Source organism: Drosophila santomea, chromosome 3L (genome assembly GCF_016746245.2).
Source record: "Drosophila santomea strain STO CAGO 1482 chromosome 3L, Prin_Dsan_1.1, whole genome shotgun sequence".
Taxonomy (NCBI): Eukaryota; Metazoa; Arthropoda; class Insecta; order Diptera; family Drosophilidae; genus Drosophila; species Drosophila santomea.
This window is the reverse complement of record NC_053018.2, coordinates 23401286-23417517: the sequence shown is the minus strand read 5'-3', so window position 1 is coordinate 23417517 and position 16232 is coordinate 23401286. Positions and strand designations below refer to the sequence as shown.

The following is a 16232-nucleotide window of genomic DNA, read 5'->3' as shown; positions in this document are numbered from 1 at the left end:
TTTCCAGATCGACTCGGCTATTGATCCTGATCAAGAATTTATATACTTTATATGGTCGGAAACGCTTCCTTCGACATGTTACATACTTTTCAACGAATCTAGTATACCCTATTACTCTACGAGTAACGGGTATAATTAAGAGTGTGCTGCACGCCTAGAGTCGCATCCTTATGGTCTATCACTTCTACGTATTTAATCACATTGCCGGCGTTGTGGGAGGCTTGGGATTCCTGGCCGCCTATCCAAGAACTTTCAGTCTACTGTTTCGAAGGCCTTCCTTCACGATGTGTCCTTTTTTGTTAAACTTGTCAGCGCAGTCCCGGATTTTATCGTCACGCCTTGGTCAAGGATTTATTTTGGTTCTGTCGACTCGAGCTTTCTTGAATCCCATAATAATTTTCAGGTTCTGAGAGACTGTGTCCTTACTGGAATCGAAATCTTCTGTCTCTGTGAGAGACGGTGTCTTTCTTGGACACGAAATCCTCTGACCCTCTTCGACACGAAATCTATCGTTCTACGTTGACACGAATTTTATAGTCCACTCGATTTTTAGTGGACTGGGATCTTTCATACTAAACAAGAGCTTGCCTTTGTCTACTCCCATATTCTGTTTTATGGGCTTAGTGTTCTCACCTTGGAGTAATATTTTACTATTTTGCGAGAAAAATGTTCATATCAACGATAGTGGCCGTTGAACTAGTTTTTAGAGTAAAAGGGTAGAAAAGTTGAAAAGTATGTAGAAGGAAGCGCTTCCGACCATATAAAGTATATATATTCTTTATCAGGATCAATAGCCGAGTCGATACAGACTCCAGAGACATAGACGCAGTTTGTCGATTCATGCTGCCACGCCTACTCTAACGCCCACAAACCGCCCAAAGCTGCAGAGTCCATGGTAGATGCACATGGTAGCCGGCAAGCCGAAGCCCGACGCCACCACGTGGTTTTCCACCTCCTGTCGGCCGTAGGCGACAATGCTTGTGCGGGCAGAGCGATGGCGGCAGAGACGGGTTGCTGGACGAACCGCTGCTTGAATTTTGATCGCCGGTTTTCGGAGACACCAGTGACCATGTGGACAGGATTGGGACGCCGACCGCACAGACAGGAAGATTTCAGGAGGATCAGGACACCTGAGACTGGCAGCCAGCATGGATGGGAATCGCCGACGCCCATAAATGCGCCTGTGAATGCACCGCGTTCACCGTCCCCGTCCCGAATGGACGACCAAACAGGAAAAAGCCTTAAAGGACCTACTCACCGAAGCAACGGTGCTCGCATGTCCCGACTTCGAAGAGACATTTATATTGCAGACGGACATTGGTGCCGTACTCACTCAAACAGAGGGACAGGAACGTGTCATCGCATACGCCAGCCGCCGGCTGAATACTGCCGAAGGGAACTATTCCGTCACCGAGAAGGAATGCCTGGCAATAGTTTGGGCAGTCCGCAAAATGCGCTGTTACCTCGACGGATATCGTTTGAGGTGATCACTGACCACCACTCGCTCAAGTGGCTAAATTGTACTAACAACCCCACGCGCCGGATCGTCGGTGAGCCCTAGAGTTGCAGCAGTTCCAATATGATGTCAAGTACCGACGCGGGACGCAGAATCTGGTCGCCGACGCGCTGTCACACCAACCGCTGGCCATAGTACGACAGGCACAGGTGCATGACAGGTCCTGTAAGTGGACACTAGGTGCCGCCGCCGTCGCACCACGGGCATTCATCATCTGAAGCCCTACCAACAGGACAGCGACAAAGCCCAACCGATGGAACAGGAGGAGGCTGTCAAAAGTGAGAGCTAGGATGACCACGGCGCTCGAGCAAATCGCAATGATCCCCGATGGCGGTCATCACCGCCACCCTTAGTGCGGATTGGAGTGGACGCAGCCCCAGCAACTCCACCGGGAGTACCCTCAACAATCCCACCGGGAGTAACCCCGAGGACATCTCGGACGGTGACGGTCCGGACGACGGTGGTGGCACCCAACGTCATTTTCGACGACGAGGGCCCGTGGTCCCCGGAGCGCCCCCTCGCGCCGATCAAACCAAACAGGAGGGTGACGAGGTCGTCACCCCCCTGCGCACCGTCGACCAGCGCACCCCTGGCGGCAACCAGCCGGTCACACCCGAAGGTCTGACAACCTCGGCCGCCGCAAGGGCGCGCGCCGCCGTGGACGGACCCGCCCCTCTCGAGCCCCGTTCGGGAGCCGCCCGGACTCGCGCCCTGACCCGCCGATGCGCCGCGTCCCCGCCCGGCGACAAGCGGAACCCGAAGGGCCCCGCCCGCGCGACGTCACCAACAAGGCGCGCTGGCAGTTCTGGCCGGAAGGGTCGAAGTGGTGGAGCGCCCGAAGGCCAAGGTGAAGCCACTCCCTGCCACCAACGAGTGGCGAAAGCGCTTTAGGCTAAGCCCGGGATACTGGTGAATGGGCGCCAATCGCCACCCTCGGGTTCCTCATCGAGGACGACCCGAGGAGACGGAGGCTTCCGACGACCACGACCTAGAGGAGGAGGGAGGAGGGATATCCCGTGACGGCCTCCACATGGATGGGATGTGAGGTTTTGGTCCCCACACTCTATTGTTAGGGTTAATTGGTAGGATTATTGTTAGGGTTAAATTGGTAGGATTAGTGCTAGGGTTAATTGGTAGGGTTAGGATAATTAGGATAGGATTTGGCATTAAGGGTAACCTATAAGCAAGAATAAGATAATAGAGAAAGACCCATGAAGGGCACCTAGATTAAGAACCCCCCACACACACACACACACCCGCGCGCTTACGCAACACACACACACACACCCGCGCGCCCACGCAACATCAAACCCCGCAACACCGGCGGCCAAGCCCGCAACACGGGCCTAGCAACACCGCATCATCAGGCCCGCAACATAAGTGGCTAAACCCCGCAACAAGGGCCCAGCAACAGCGGCAGAGGCACCCGACGCAACGCACGTCATTATCGGCAGAGCCCGCAGTGGCAGAACCGAAGAAGCGCAACGCATGACATTATCGGCAGAGCCGGCAGCAGCAGAGCCGAAGCAGCGCAACGCATGACATTATCAGCAGAGCCCACAGCGGCAGAGCCACTCGACGCAACGCACGACATTATCGGCAGAGTCCATGGTAGATGCACATGGTAGCCGGCAAGCCGAAGCCCGACCCCGCCACGTGGTTTTCCACCTCGTGTCGGCCGAAGGCGACAATGCTTGTGCGGGCAGAGCTGCTTGCCTATCGGGGAGTTGAACGGATGCCTGCGGGACCCAACATTTTTCGGAGACACCAGTGGCCACGTGGACAGGAGTGGGACGCCGACCGCCCCGACAGGCAGCCAGCATGGATATGCTGGCCACCAGCTCGGAGGAGTGAAAATGGGGGGAGCCGGTCCTCGGGCCGACCCCCCTGGTGGCGAAATGTGAGTGTGTGTGTAGGGAAACTAGCTTCGAATTAATTCTAGGAGTTAAAAATATAAATAAAGTATTGTGAATTCATGGGACCAAAAACGGGCCATTTTAAATCCTTCTTTTCCCAATTCTCCTTTCCTTCCCCCTCGAGCCTCGTTCGGGAGAAGCCGAGTTTATACTTGTAACTGGAGGAAACTCGACGAGTTGGCTTGAAGCAACTGTCTGCAGCGGGAGACAGCGTAAGGAACGACGGAACTGGAGGATTTTTATAATTGAACGTTAACATGATCTAAGGCTTACATTAATTAGGTTTTAATTAACGGAATTAAGCAGAAATGGGAAGAAATATGTGTTTTAGAGATGACTGCTTGCTGACAATGGCTTACCTTCTGATAAAAAAAACAAGAGAGAACGCTATAGTCGAGTTCCCCGACTATCTGATACCCGTTACTCAGCTAGTGGAAGGGAGAAGGAGAGTCTTAAACACAGTTTTTGGCGGTTTGTAGGCGTTATAGTGGGCGTGGCAAAAAGCTTTTCTGCAGATCGATAGAAATTTACAAGACTAATACAAAAATGAAAAAATACCAAAACATTTTTCAAAAGTGTGGGCGTAGCAGCTTTGGGCGGTTTGAGGGCGTTAGAGTGGGCGTGGCAAAAAGTTTTTTGGTAAATCGATAGAAAATTACAAGACTAATACAAAAATGAAAAAATTTCAAAACATTTTTCAAAAGTGTGGGCGTGGCAGTTTTGGGCGGTTTGTGTGCGTTAGAGTGGGCGTGGCAAAATGAATCGACAAACTTGCGCTGCTTCTATGTCTCTGGAGTCTGTATGCTTAATCTCAACTTTCTAGCTTTTGTAGTTCCTGAGATCTCGACGTTCATACGGACGGACAGACGGACGGACAGACGGACAGGCGCACAGACGGACGGACAGACGGACATGGCCAGATCGACTCGGCTATTGATCCTGATCAAAAATATATATACTTTGTAACGAACTGTTTTTCTTATTTCGGCTCGCTACGAAATGCAACGGCTAGCTCAGAGATTTTGTTTGTTCGTCCCACCAAATTTATGATTTGTGTGATTGCCCGACCAAGAAGAAGACAGATTCTCAGATTTAACCACTTTTATTTATCGTCACTTGTTGACCAGGATTCGGTGATCCTCGTCGCTGGATGCACGTCGTTGCTCCCTCGTCGTCCTTCCGTCGTACGCCTGCGTCGCTGCCGACGGGGATCCGTACCGGCTCGCCTGGGGCTTAGGATGTTATGGGGCAGGGTGTATCGTCCACGAGTTAAGCTAGCGCTCCCCTCCGAACCACCGTTGCGACCACTGACTCCACTGTCCCTTTCTGACTACGCTAGGTCCTCGCCGAAGGATAGCCTGCGGGCTCGACCGGGCTTAGGATGTTATGGGGCAGGGTGTATCGTCCACGAGTTAAGCTAGCGCTTCCCTCCGAACCACCGTTGCGACCACTGACTCCAGTGTCCCTTTCTGACCACGCTAGGTCCTTGTGTTCGCTCGTCCTTCGCTGATCTTCACGTGCGGCGATCCACTCTGGATGCCCGCTTGACGCACTTGTGTTCCCGTCGTTTCACTGTCACTCGGTATCGACTCTTCGCGTACTTCTTCGCTTTCCGTATGGCTGTAAGGCTCTCGCGTACTTCTTCTTGACTGTCCCGTATGGCTGTAAGGCTCTCGCGTACTTCTTCTTGACTGTCCCGTATGGCTGTAAGGCTTTCGCGTACTTCTTCTTGACTGTCCGGCTGTAAGGCCCTCGCGTACTTCTTCTTGACTGTCCCGAGCTGCGCCGGCGCCGTCCCTTATATCGGCTGCGGGAATCCCGTTATTTCCCGTTTTGCACACGGCTCGCTCGGGTACAAGGTCCAAACATGTCCCGTTAGTTCACGGTGCGTCCTCTTTGTGCCTGTCCAAAGTCCGCACCGTTACCGTATGACCTCTACGCCCTTGGCGGGTTCGAGTCCAAGGTCCAGCGCGGTACCGTTAATTCACGGTCTCTCCGCTTTGCCGGGGTCCAAGGTCCATTATTTACCGTTCGACCTGACCGCCCTTGGCTCCTCTCGCATTCCAGCCGTCTTCGCTGTTGCTATGCCGATCTCCTACACCCGGATTTGTGGGGAGTTTTAAGACTCCTCACATCTCCCCCTTTCTTCGGAAGATTTCAAAAGAATGCTGCTTCCGGCGGTCCTCTGCTTCGGTGTCTCCTTGCATGGGCAACTTCCTCAATCACCTCTCGTCGACCCTGCGCCCTTTGTTCTCAGCCTGGCAGTCGCAGCTTATTAGACCCCGTCGTTCAGCGTCTTGACTTGGCATCTTGAACCTCCTTGCGCCTTCCTGATCGCAGCCTTACGTCTCAGCGTATTCGAGCATCTCGACGTGGCCTCTTGATCCTCACCGTTCCATTCTCCTCACGTCGACTGCGCCTCCTTGATCTCAGCCCGGCAGCCTCAGCCTAGTAGACCCTGTCGTTCGACGTCTCGACTCGGCATCTTGATCTTTGCGCCCTTCTCCAGCCTCCTGTACCTGTTGCCGTCTGCTTCTTGTCACCAGCTCCGCATTTAAATTTGCCGCCTCTTCGTCGCTTCGCATCCCTGGCAACTCCACCGATACTCACCATGATCGACTTATCGATGTTGGCGACCGGCGTTGCCACCTCCGACTCCTACCGATGTTGTCCCATCGCTGATTGCGCGATCGAGTTATCGATATTCGCGACCGGCGTTGCCACTTCCAGTTCCGATATTCCGATGTCGTGCCGATTGCTGCCAATAGTGTGGCAGCGTGTTGAAAATCAATTTAATATCCAGTATTTTTTTTTTTTTTTTGTTCCCTATCGATCTCACTATCGATCGACCGCTATTATCGTAGCGCCCCCATCCCGATTTTCTCCAAGCACGTGGATTTCGGAGTTGCAGCTCAATGGAGGTAAGTTTACGGAATTTATTGTTAAAACCACCATATTTACTCATCCTCTCCTTTTTTGTTTTAGCTCCTCCCACACGATATGATGGCCCTTGATGCTCCAGGGTTGCTGGCCCTGGACACAGGCGCCCTGGAGGCCCTTTGGCAGGGACCCCGATGATCGCCCCTCCATGCTCCGGGCGGCTGCCCCTGGACCCAAGCGCCTTGGAGGCCAGCATGCCGTCTCCGCGCCTGCGGCAGCCTCGCGTCGATTTGCCGGCCCGCGTGCCTGGCCCCGCGTCCGATTGCTGGCCCGCGTGCCTGGCCCCGCGTCCGATTGCTGGCCCGCGTGCCTGTTGGCTGCTGCAGATGACTCGCACCTATTTTTTTTCTGTGAGCAACAAAGTGCCCTTACCCTCCCCTGACCCACAACTCTCATTATGTCGTTTTCGTTTCGTTTATTGGGGTACGTACACCTGAATGGCCCCGCCGCGACGCACCTTCAGCCGGAACCGCTGGCCGTCCAGCACGAACAGCTTGGCCCAGCGGTCCTTGTGGCTTCTTCTCGCCTGGGCCTCGGCCTCCTCGACCACTCTGGGTGGCCACTCCGCGCGCTCGAGCTCCTTCCATGGCTTCCCGCCCAGCGACTGCTGAGGCGGAGGCATGGTCGCTGCGGTGGCGGTCTTGCCTCGGGGCACGACTCCTGCCGCGCGAGCTTCGGTGGTGGTGGTACGGGCCACACCCACGGACCCTTCTCCGGGTTCTCTCCAGCGTCTCCGACCTCTACCCGTGCGCGAACTTGCGGGTCGCGCGCCCGCTTCTCCACCGGCCTCCATCCGACCGCGCCCACCTCCTCCCACACGCGGGCCTCCGGCGTGTCCTCCGGCGGTGCGGGCCATGTCCAGGTCACCGTTTGCTGGTGCCACCGGCGGCCGCCCAGGCCGATCGTGCGCAGCGTCTGCGCGACGTGCGCCTGGTCCACTTCCCAGGACTGCTGCCGCTCGCACCGGGGCCCCTCCTCATCCTGGGGTGGCGGCGTCGGCGTGCGCGGCGGCGGCGGCGTCGGTGGTGCTGGCGGCGGTGTTGGCGTGCGTGGTGGCGGTGGTGGCTGCGGCTGCGCCGGTGGCGGCGTCGGCGGCAACGGCGGCTGCGGTTGCGGCGTCGGTGGCTGCGGCATCCCCGGGTGCTGCGGCTCCGGTGTCGGCGGCTGCGGCTGCTGCTGCGTCGGTGGCTGTGACTGCGCCGGTGGCGGCGGTGGCGGCTGTGACTGCGCCGGTGGCGGCTGTGGCTGCGGCATCTCCGGGTGCTGCGGCGTCGGCGGCTGCGGCTGCTCCTGCTGCTGCTGCGTTGTTGGTGGCGGTGGCGGCTGCGACGGCGGCGGTGGTGTCGGTGGCAACGGCGGCTGCCGTGGTGGCAACGACGGTGCGTGGGGCACCCACAATGCCTCCTCCTCCTCTTGCCACTCCGACAGGCGTTTTTCCCACGCGGCCTTGGCGGCGGCTGCCTTCCGCTCCACCACCATCCGCTCGAACCGCCGCAGCGTGGCGATCCGTGCCTCCGCGAACTCGCGCACCTCCCGCGGGTCCTTCGACGGCATCGCCTCTCCCAGCCGAATCCGACCGTGGCCCTGTGTCGCCCGCCGCACGCTGCGGTAGGCCATCCTCGCCTTCGCTCTCCGGCCTCCTTCGTCCTCCTCCGAGGATACCACCGGGGTGACGGTCTCACCCCCGTCGTCCTCCTCGCTCTCTGAGGAGAGGGACACGCTATCCACGGGCTCTTCGTGATTCGCCTCCATCGACAGTGTCCTCCTGGACCGGAGATGGGGATCGCGACACCAAAGGTGACGCCAGAAGCTGGAGGTAGGACTCGGAGTCCGCCCTCCATATCGCTCCGGGCTGTTCCCCGGTGCCGGTCACCCTCACCTCCCGGTTGTTCTCCGCGTTGCTGCTCATCTTGTGCCGACTTGATCTTAAAAGAAAGCCTCTAGCTTTTTCCGCCGCGACGAAACCTCGGTTTTCGATTTACTCCTTTCCGCCGTTATTCCGCGGGGCCTGTACCGGTAACGGGATTCTCCTCCGTGCACCTGCCTCCTACGGAATTCGCAATTGTGTGCGTTAGCCGTTAACGGTTTTCCGGCTGTGTACCCTCCCTGTCCCGCTCTCGCGCTCCAACGGGCCTTTTGTGTGTGTGTGTGTGTGAGTGATTAACTGCGACTTCCGACTTCTCGATACCCTGTATCGTCTTCCCCCCTTCTTCGCGAAAGGGTTTTATTGTGGTGTGTCGCTCTCGTTATCCTCTGGCCCGCCGGCGCCCGCGCTTCCCGGCTTCAAATCGCTAATATGAGCCGTTTTTGTCTTCTTCGTTGTGGCGTGTTCCAAAATACAAATCACCGGCGACGTGAATTTCTTTATTTTGAACGGCCCGTCGAACTTCGGTGCCAGTTTTGCCGCGAAGCCCTCAGCTGCTTTTGATAGGTGGTGCTCCTTGGCCCACACAGTTTCGCCCACCTTGGGTTTCCACGGCCTCCTCCGGAGATTATAGTGGCGCGCCTGATCCTGCGCTGCCTTTTCCATGTTCCTCCGCACCAGTTCGAAGATCTCCTTCAGTTTTCCCGCGTTTTCCGCCGGTGTCTGTGGACATCTGCCCGTTCCGGCCGTCTGTTCGTCGAACAACGCATTCGGCAGCCTCGGTTCTCTTCCCTGCGTTATAAATGCCGGCGAGTATCCAGTGGTTTCTGCCACGCTCGTGTTCACCGCCAACTGCAGCTCTGGCCAGTTCTCGTCCCATGTCCTCTGATCGGCCCCCGTGAACTGCGCGATCATCGTCTTCACGGTCCTGTTGGCCCTTTCGGTCGGGTTTTCTTGTGGAGTGTATGGAGCCGTGAGCTGGTGTTTTACACCCAGCTCCTCCAAAAACCTCTTGAATGCCCTGCTCGTGAACTGGACTCCGTTGTCCGTGATCATGACCTTTGGCACTCCGTACCTGGCCACTATCCGCTCTCGCACGGCCTTTCGCAGCGTCTCGGTGGTCGCCCTACGCATCGGAACGATCTCGGTCCACTTGGAGAACCTGTCCACCAGGACCAGCAGCATCGAATTGCCGTGCTTTGACCTTGGCAATGGGCCCACAAAGTCCGCACATACGGTGGCCCACGGTTCTTCCGGCACCTGTGTCAGCATTTTCCCGGCTGCTTGCAGTTGGTTGGGCTTGTATTTCATGCAGCTCTCGCAGTTCCTTACGTATTTCCTGACGTCTCGGTGCATTCCTGGCCAGTGGTACCTGGCTGCCACCCTCGCCATAGTCTTCCGACTTCCCAGGTGTCCCGCCGTCGGCATGTCGTGGTTCTCGGCCATGACGCGCTGTCTCTCCCTGGTTGGTACACACAGCTTCCATGACACCACATCCTCGTGTCCTGCCCGGTGCGGAATGTGCCTATACAATTGGCCGGCCTCTTCCAGGTAGTCCGGGTACTTTTGGGGCTCCTGCTTCATTTTCCTCCGCATCCCATCTATCCACTTGCACTCCTGCTGTTCGTCCCGTTGCCCTTCTTCCGTTATCCTGCGGCTCGTTTCTTGCAGCGGCTGCCTCGATAGGGCGTCCGCGACGATGTTCAGCTGGCCCTTTCTGTACGAAATCTCGAAGTCGTATTGTTGGAGCTCCAATGCCCATCTCGCGATCCTTCCGGACGGACTCTCGATGCTGTTCAGCCACTTCAGGGCCATGTGATCCGTTATCACTTTGAAATAGTAGCCCTCCAGGTATGGTCTTAATTTCCTGACAGCCCACACTATTGCTAAACATTCCTTCTCTGTTGCAGAATAATTTTTCTCCGCTCCGTTCAGCGATCTGCTGGAGTAGGATATCACCCGCTCGCCTTGCTCGGAGTGCTGTGTGAGGATAGCGCCCAGCCCGTAGTCGCTGGCGTCCGTCTGTAGCACGAACGTCCGTGTGAAGTCGGGGCATGCCAGGATCGGGTCGGCGACCAACCTAGTTTTGACGGCCTCGAATGCTTCTTGGTGGGCGTCAGTCCATTCCCATTTTGCTTGTTTCTTTAGGAGTGCGTTCAGTGGTTGTACCAACGTTGCAAAATCCGGTACAAAACGTCTGTACCACGACGCCACTCCTAGATACTGTCGCAGTTCCTTAACGTTTCCCGGGGGCTTTAGCTGAGCTATTGCCGCTACCTTCTCCGGATCCGTTCCGATGCCCTGATCCGTCACCCGGTGGCCCAGGTATTGTAGCTCCTTTCGAAAGAACTTGCACTTATCTGCGTTAACTTTCAGGTTTGCCGCCCTCAGCCTCCGGAACACCTCCTTCAGGTTACGCCTGTGCTCTTGTAGTGTCCGTCCGATCACAATTATGTCGTCCTGGTACGCAAATGCGTGTGGCATCATCTCTGGTCCTATCACCTGGTCCAACGCCCGCTGGAACGTTGCCGATGCGGAGTGCAGTCCGAACGGCATTACTTTCCATTGGAACAGGCCCTTTCCCGGCACCGTAAATGCCGTATATTGCCGACTTGCTGCTGCCAACGGAATCTGCCAGTACCCGTCCTTCAAATCCAGACTGCTTATGTATTTCGCCTCCCTTAGTTGATCCAGAATGTAGTTGATCATTGGCATCGGGTACGCATCCTTCACGGACTTTGCGTTTATTTGGCGGAAATCCACACACAAGCGCCACTGACCCGTCTTCTTTTTCACCATCACTATGGGAGAGCTGTACGGGCTCCTAGACGGCTCGATGCACCCCTTTTGTAGCAACTCGTCGACCTTGGCGTTGATCTCCACCTGCATCTTCGGGTTCTTCGGGTAGTAGCGCTGTTTGACCGGTTGATCGTCTTTCATCGTGATTCTGTGCACCGCCACCGTTGACGTCCCTTGGACTCTTCCCAAATCTGCTAGCTCTGCCTTCAGGAAGCCGTCTATATCTTCCTCCGCAAAGTCGGTCGTCCTTTCCACTACTGCCACTGACAGCTTCTCGCGTGCATTGCTTCGCACCAGCTGTCCCGCCGGTATCGTTGCGCTCAGACCCGCGCATGCTATCCTGGCTCCAACTTTCGTTAGGAAATCCCATCCCAGTACTAGCGCGTCGATGATGTTGTGGAGGATTAGCAGTTGCATTCTTACGGTCCTCTCTCCCAGTCCTACGTCTACTTCGAGCAGCGATGTGACCTCCTCGAACCGTCCATCAGCCATCCGCACCTCTCTTCTCGTGGCTACGACCTCTCCCACTGCCCGCAACCTGTCCGCCAACTCTTCGCTAATAAAGCTTGCTGTGGCTCCGGTGTCCATCGTGGCCTTAACTTCCATTCCGTTTATGAGCACTGTGGCGGACAGTTGTCTTTCTTCCGCCTTCAGCTTGCCCATTAATTTTGAGGGGCAGCACCTTGCGAACCCTGGTTGCCCCTCTGAGGCTGGGGTCGCGTGGCGTTTCCCGATCTTGGGCAGCATTCTGCGGTCTTCCGGCCGATTCGCCCGCACGACCAGCAAAATGTGATCGGTCGGTTCCGACACTCCCGCATCCAGTGCTCCTGGCTTCCGCACCTATGGCAGGCTTGCGCTGGGTTTAGCACAAACCCCCGCCGCGCCGGGTCTGGTCCTCGCCCGTTCGTCTCGTGCCTCGACGGTCCTGTGGGCTCCTCTTGGCACCTTCTGCACACCGTGTGCTGTTCCCCTCTTTGGAAATCCCGCTGGTGGCGGGCTCTTTGGGTCCGCTCTGATTCGAACCGCTCCCTCTGGGAGTCCAGTTCCTCGAATTCGTCGGCCAGGACCATCAGAGCATCCAGGTTTCGGCACTCGTATGGGCGGACAAACATCCGTAGAGCCGGAGTGCTGTTCTCCCTTATCCTCTCCAGGATCTCTTTGTGGGACATCCCCAAGGGCCGCATTAGGGTCTGCATGTCCACCATGTAATCTTTGAAGCATTCGCCATGCCGCTGCTTCCTCTGCCTGACCTGGTCTGCCAACTTCGTCATGAAGCCTCTGGGCAGGAAGAATTCCTGGAAGCTATGGATGAACTCTGCCCATGTCTCCCAGAACCTGTTGTTGGCGATGAACCACTTTAGGGCCCTGCCCTTCAGCAGTTCCGGCATCGCTCGTGGGATCTGGTTGATATCCAGGCCGTACGTCATTGCTGACCACTCCACCTGTTCCAGGAACTCCAATGGCTTGTCGTGGCCGTCGTACCGGAAGCTCCACTCCCGCACCTGTTTCGCCACCTTTGCGTAATCCGGAGGGGCTACCCTTGCGATGTCTCGCCGATCGCGGCTGGGCTCCCGCCTCTCCCTTCTCTCGCGGCTGCTTTCCCGCCGTTCACTCCCGGTTTCCTGCCTTTCGGGTCTGCTCCCGCTGGCCTCCATCATGCTGTGGACATCGAGGCTCCCCACCAGGCCTTCCACACCGGTGACTTTGATCTCCGGGGCCGGTCTTCTTGCGTACTCCCTCTCCAACGCCTCGAGTATGGCGACTGTTTCGGGCTCGTCTGTGGTCTGCTGGATAAATTCGGACAGCGTCCTCCGCATATCCTCGACCAACCCTTCGAGCTTAATGCCTAGGGCGCTTGCTATTGCGGGAAAGTCATCCCTCTTCAGGCTGTATAGCCACGATTTCCCCATCTTCTCCTCTGTTCTTTTTGATCAGGACAATCACGGTTGGGCGCCAGATGTAACGAACTGTTTTTCTTATTTCGGCTCGCTACGAAATGCAACGGCTAGCTCAGAGATTTTGTTTGTTCGTCCCACCAAATTTATGATTTGTGTGATTGCCCGACCAAGAAGAAGACAGATTCTCAGATTTAACCACTTTTATTTATCGTCACTTGTTGACCAGGATTCGGTGATCCTCGTCGCTGGATGCACGTCGTTGCTCCCTCGTCGTCCTTCCGTCGTACGCCTGCGTCGCTGCCGACGGGGATCCGTACCGGCTCGCCTGGGGCTTAGGATGTTATGGGGCAGGGTGTATCGTCCACGAGTTAAGCTAGCGCTCCCCTCCGAACCACCGTTGCGACCACTGACTCCACTGTCCCTTTCTGACTACGCTAGGTCCTCGCCGAAGGATAGCCTGCGGGCTCGACCGGGCTTAGGATGTTATGGGGCAGGGTGTATCGTCCACGAGTTAAGCTAGCGCTTCCCTCCGAACCACCGTTGCGACCACTGACTCCAGTGTCCCTTTCTGACCACGCTAGGTCCTTGTGTTCGCTCGTCCTTCGCTGATCTTCACGTGCGGCGATCCACTCTGGATGCCCGCTTGACGCACTTGTGTTCCCGTCGTTTCACTGTCACTCGGTATCGACTCTTCGCGTACTTCTTCGCTTTCCGTATGGCTGTAAGGCTCTCGCGTACTTCTTCTTGACTGTCCCGTATGGCTGTAAGGCTCTCGCGTACTTCTTCTTGACTGTCCCGTATGGCTGTAAGGCTTTCGCGTACTTCTTCTTGACTGTCCGGCTGTAAGGCCCTCGCGTACTTCTTCTTGACTGTCCCGAGCTGCGCCGGCGCCGTCCCTTATATCGGCTGCGGGAATCCCGTTATTTCCCGTTTTGCACACGGCTCGCTCGGGTACAAGGTCCAAACATGTCCCGTTAGTTCACGGTGCGTCCTCTTTGTGCCTGTCCAAAGTCCGCACCGTTACCGTATGACCTCTACGCCCTTGGCGGGTTCGAGTCCAAGGTCCAGCGCGGTACCGTTAATTCACGGTCTCTCCGCTTTGCCGGGGTCCAAGGTCCATTATTTACCGTTCGACCTGACCGCCCTTGGCTCCTCTCGCATTCCAGCCGTCTTCGCTGTTGCTATGCCGATCTCCTACACCCGGATTTGTGGGGAGTTTTAAGACTCCTCACATCTCCCCCTTTCTTCGGAAGATTTCAAAAGAATGCTGCTTCCGGCGGTCCTCTGCTTCGGTGTCTCCTTGCATGGGCAACTTCCTCAATCACCTCTCGTCGACCCTGCGCCCTTTGTTCTCAGCCTGGCAGTCGCAGCTTATTAGACCCCGTCGTTCAGCGTCTTGACTTGGCATCTTGAACCTCCTTGCGCCTTCCTGATCGCAGCCTTACGTCTCAGCGTATTCGAGCATCTCGACGTGGCCTCTTGATCCTCACCGTTCCATTCTCCTCACGTCGACTGCGCCTCCTTGATCTCAGCCCGGCAGCCTCAGCCTAGTAGACCCTGTCGTTCGACGTCTCGACTCGGCATCTTGATCTTTGCGCCCTTCTCCAGCCTCCTGTACCTGTTGCCGTCTGCTTCTTGTCACCAGCTCCGCATTTAAATTTGCCGCCTCTTCGTCGCTTCGCATCCCTGGCAACTCCACCGATACTCACCATGATCGACTTATCGATGTTGGCGACCGGCGTTGCCACCTCCGACTCCTACCGATGTTGTCCCATCGCTGATTGCGCGATCGAGTTATCGATATTCGCGACCGGCGTTGCCACTTCCAGTTCCGATATTCCGATGTCGTGCCGATTGCTGCCAATAGTGTGGCAGCGTGTTGAAAATCAATTTAATATCCAGTATTTTTTTTTTTTTTTTGTTCCCTATCGATCTCACTATCGATCGACCGCTATTATCGTAGCGCCCCCATCCCGATTTTCTCCAAGCACGTGGATTTCGGAGTTGCAGCTCAATGGAGGTAAGTTTACGGAATTTATTGTTAAAACCACCATATTTACTCATCCTCTCCTTTTTTGTTTTAGCTCCTCCCACACGATATGATGGCCCTTGATGCTCCAGGGTTGCTGGCCCTGGACACAGGCGCCCTGGAGGCCCTTTGGCAGGGACCCCGATGATCGCCCCTCCATGCTCCGGGCGGCTGCCCCTGGACCCAAGCGCCTTGGAGGCCAGCATGCCGTCTCCGCGCCTGCGGCAGCCTCGCGTCGATTTGCCGGCCCGCGTGCCTGGCCCCGCGTCCGATTGCTGGCCCGCGTGCCTGGCCCCGCGTCCGATTGCTGGCCCGCGTGCCTGTTGGCTGCTGCAGATGACTCGCACCTATTTTTTTTCTGTGAGCAACAAAGTGCCCTTACCCTCCCCTGACCCACAACTCTCATTATGTCGTTTTCGTTTCGTTTATTGGGGTACGTACACCTGAATGGCCCCGCCGCGACGCACCTTCAGCCGGAACCGCTGGCCGTCCAGCACGAACAGCTTGGCCCAGCGGTCCTTGTGGCTTCTTCTCGCCTGGGCCTCGGCCTCCTCGACCACTCTGGGTGGCCACTCCGCGCGCTCGAGCTCCTTCCATGGCTTCCCGCCCAGCGACTGCTGAGGCGGAGGCATGGTCGCTGCGGTGGCGGTCTTGCCTCGGGGCACGACTCCTGCCGCGCGAGCTTCGGTGGTGGTGGTACGGGCCACACCCACGGACCCTTCTCCGGGTTCTCTCCAGCGTCTCCGACCTCTACCCGTGCGCGAACTTGCGGGTCGCGCGCCCGCTTCTCCACCGGCCTCCATCCGACCGCGCCCACCTCCTCCCACACGCGGGCCTCCGGCGTGTCCTCCGGCGGTGCGGGCCATGTCCAGGTCACCGTTTGCTGGTGCCACCGGCGGCCGCCCAGGCCGATCGTGCGCAGCGTCTGCGCGACGTGCGCCTGGTCCACTTCCCAGGACTGCTGCCGCTCGCACCGGGGCCCCTCCTCATCCTGGGGTGGCGGCGTCGGCGTGCGCGGCGGCGGCGGCGTCGGTGGTGCTGGCGGCGGTGTTGGCGTGCGTGGTGGCGGTGGTGGCTGCGGCTGCGCCGGTGGCGGCGTCGGCGGCAACGGCGGCTGCGGTTGCGGCGTCGGTGGCTGCGGCATCCCCGGGTGCTGCGGCTCCGGTGTCGGCGGCTGCGGCTGCTGCTGCGTCGGTGGCTGTGACTGCGCCGGTGGCGGCGGTGGCGGCTGTGACTGCGCCGGTGGCGGCTGTGGCTGCGGCATCTCCGG

At 57.4% G+C, this 16232-nt stretch overlaps 3 protein-coding genes across 3 annotated transcripts in view; 2 read left to right on the top strand and 1 right to left on the bottom strand.

The window, feature by feature from the left end:
• Window positions 1-16232, bottom strand: part of LOC120447845 (acetylcholine receptor subunit alpha-like) — a 60938-nt gene that overhangs the window by 29855 nt on the left and 14851 nt on the right. The gene's annotated exons all lie outside the window — the stretch shown is intronic.
• On the top strand, window positions 5506-6969 carry LOC120450496. The gene is made up of 2 exons (XM_039633543.1): window positions 5506-6353; window positions 6418-6969. Exons 1-2 carry the CDS (start codon window positions 6044-6046, stop codon window positions 6444-6446), a joined length of 339 nt encoding a protein of 112 aa, XP_039489477.1. The 5' UTR covers window positions 5506-6043; the 3' UTR covers window positions 6447-6969.
• On the top strand, window positions 14106-15569 carry LOC120450495. Its single transcript, XM_039633541.1, has 2 exons — window positions 14106-14953; window positions 15018-15569. Exons 1-2 carry the CDS (start codon window positions 14644-14646, stop codon window positions 15044-15046), a joined length of 339 nt encoding a protein of 112 aa, XP_039489475.1. The 5' UTR covers window positions 14106-14643; the 3' UTR covers window positions 15047-15569.

Excerpts from the sequence above, each read along its gene's own strand:
- LOC120450495 (XM_039633541.1), top strand. The coding sequence starts at position 14,644 with ATGATCGACTTATCGATGTTGGCGACCGGCGTTGCCACCTCCGACTCC. Across the intron at positions 14,954-15,017 it reads GGAGTTGCAGCTCAATGGAG|CTCCTCCCACACGATATGAT; the intron begins GTAAGTTTACGG and ends TTTTTGTTTTAG.
- LOC120450496 (XM_039633543.1), top strand. The coding sequence starts at position 6,044 with ATGATCGACTTATCGATGTTGGCGACCGGCGTTGCCACCTCCGACTCC. Across the intron at positions 6,354-6,417 it reads GGAGTTGCAGCTCAATGGAG|CTCCTCCCACACGATATGAT; the intron begins GTAAGTTTACGG and ends TTTTTGTTTTAG.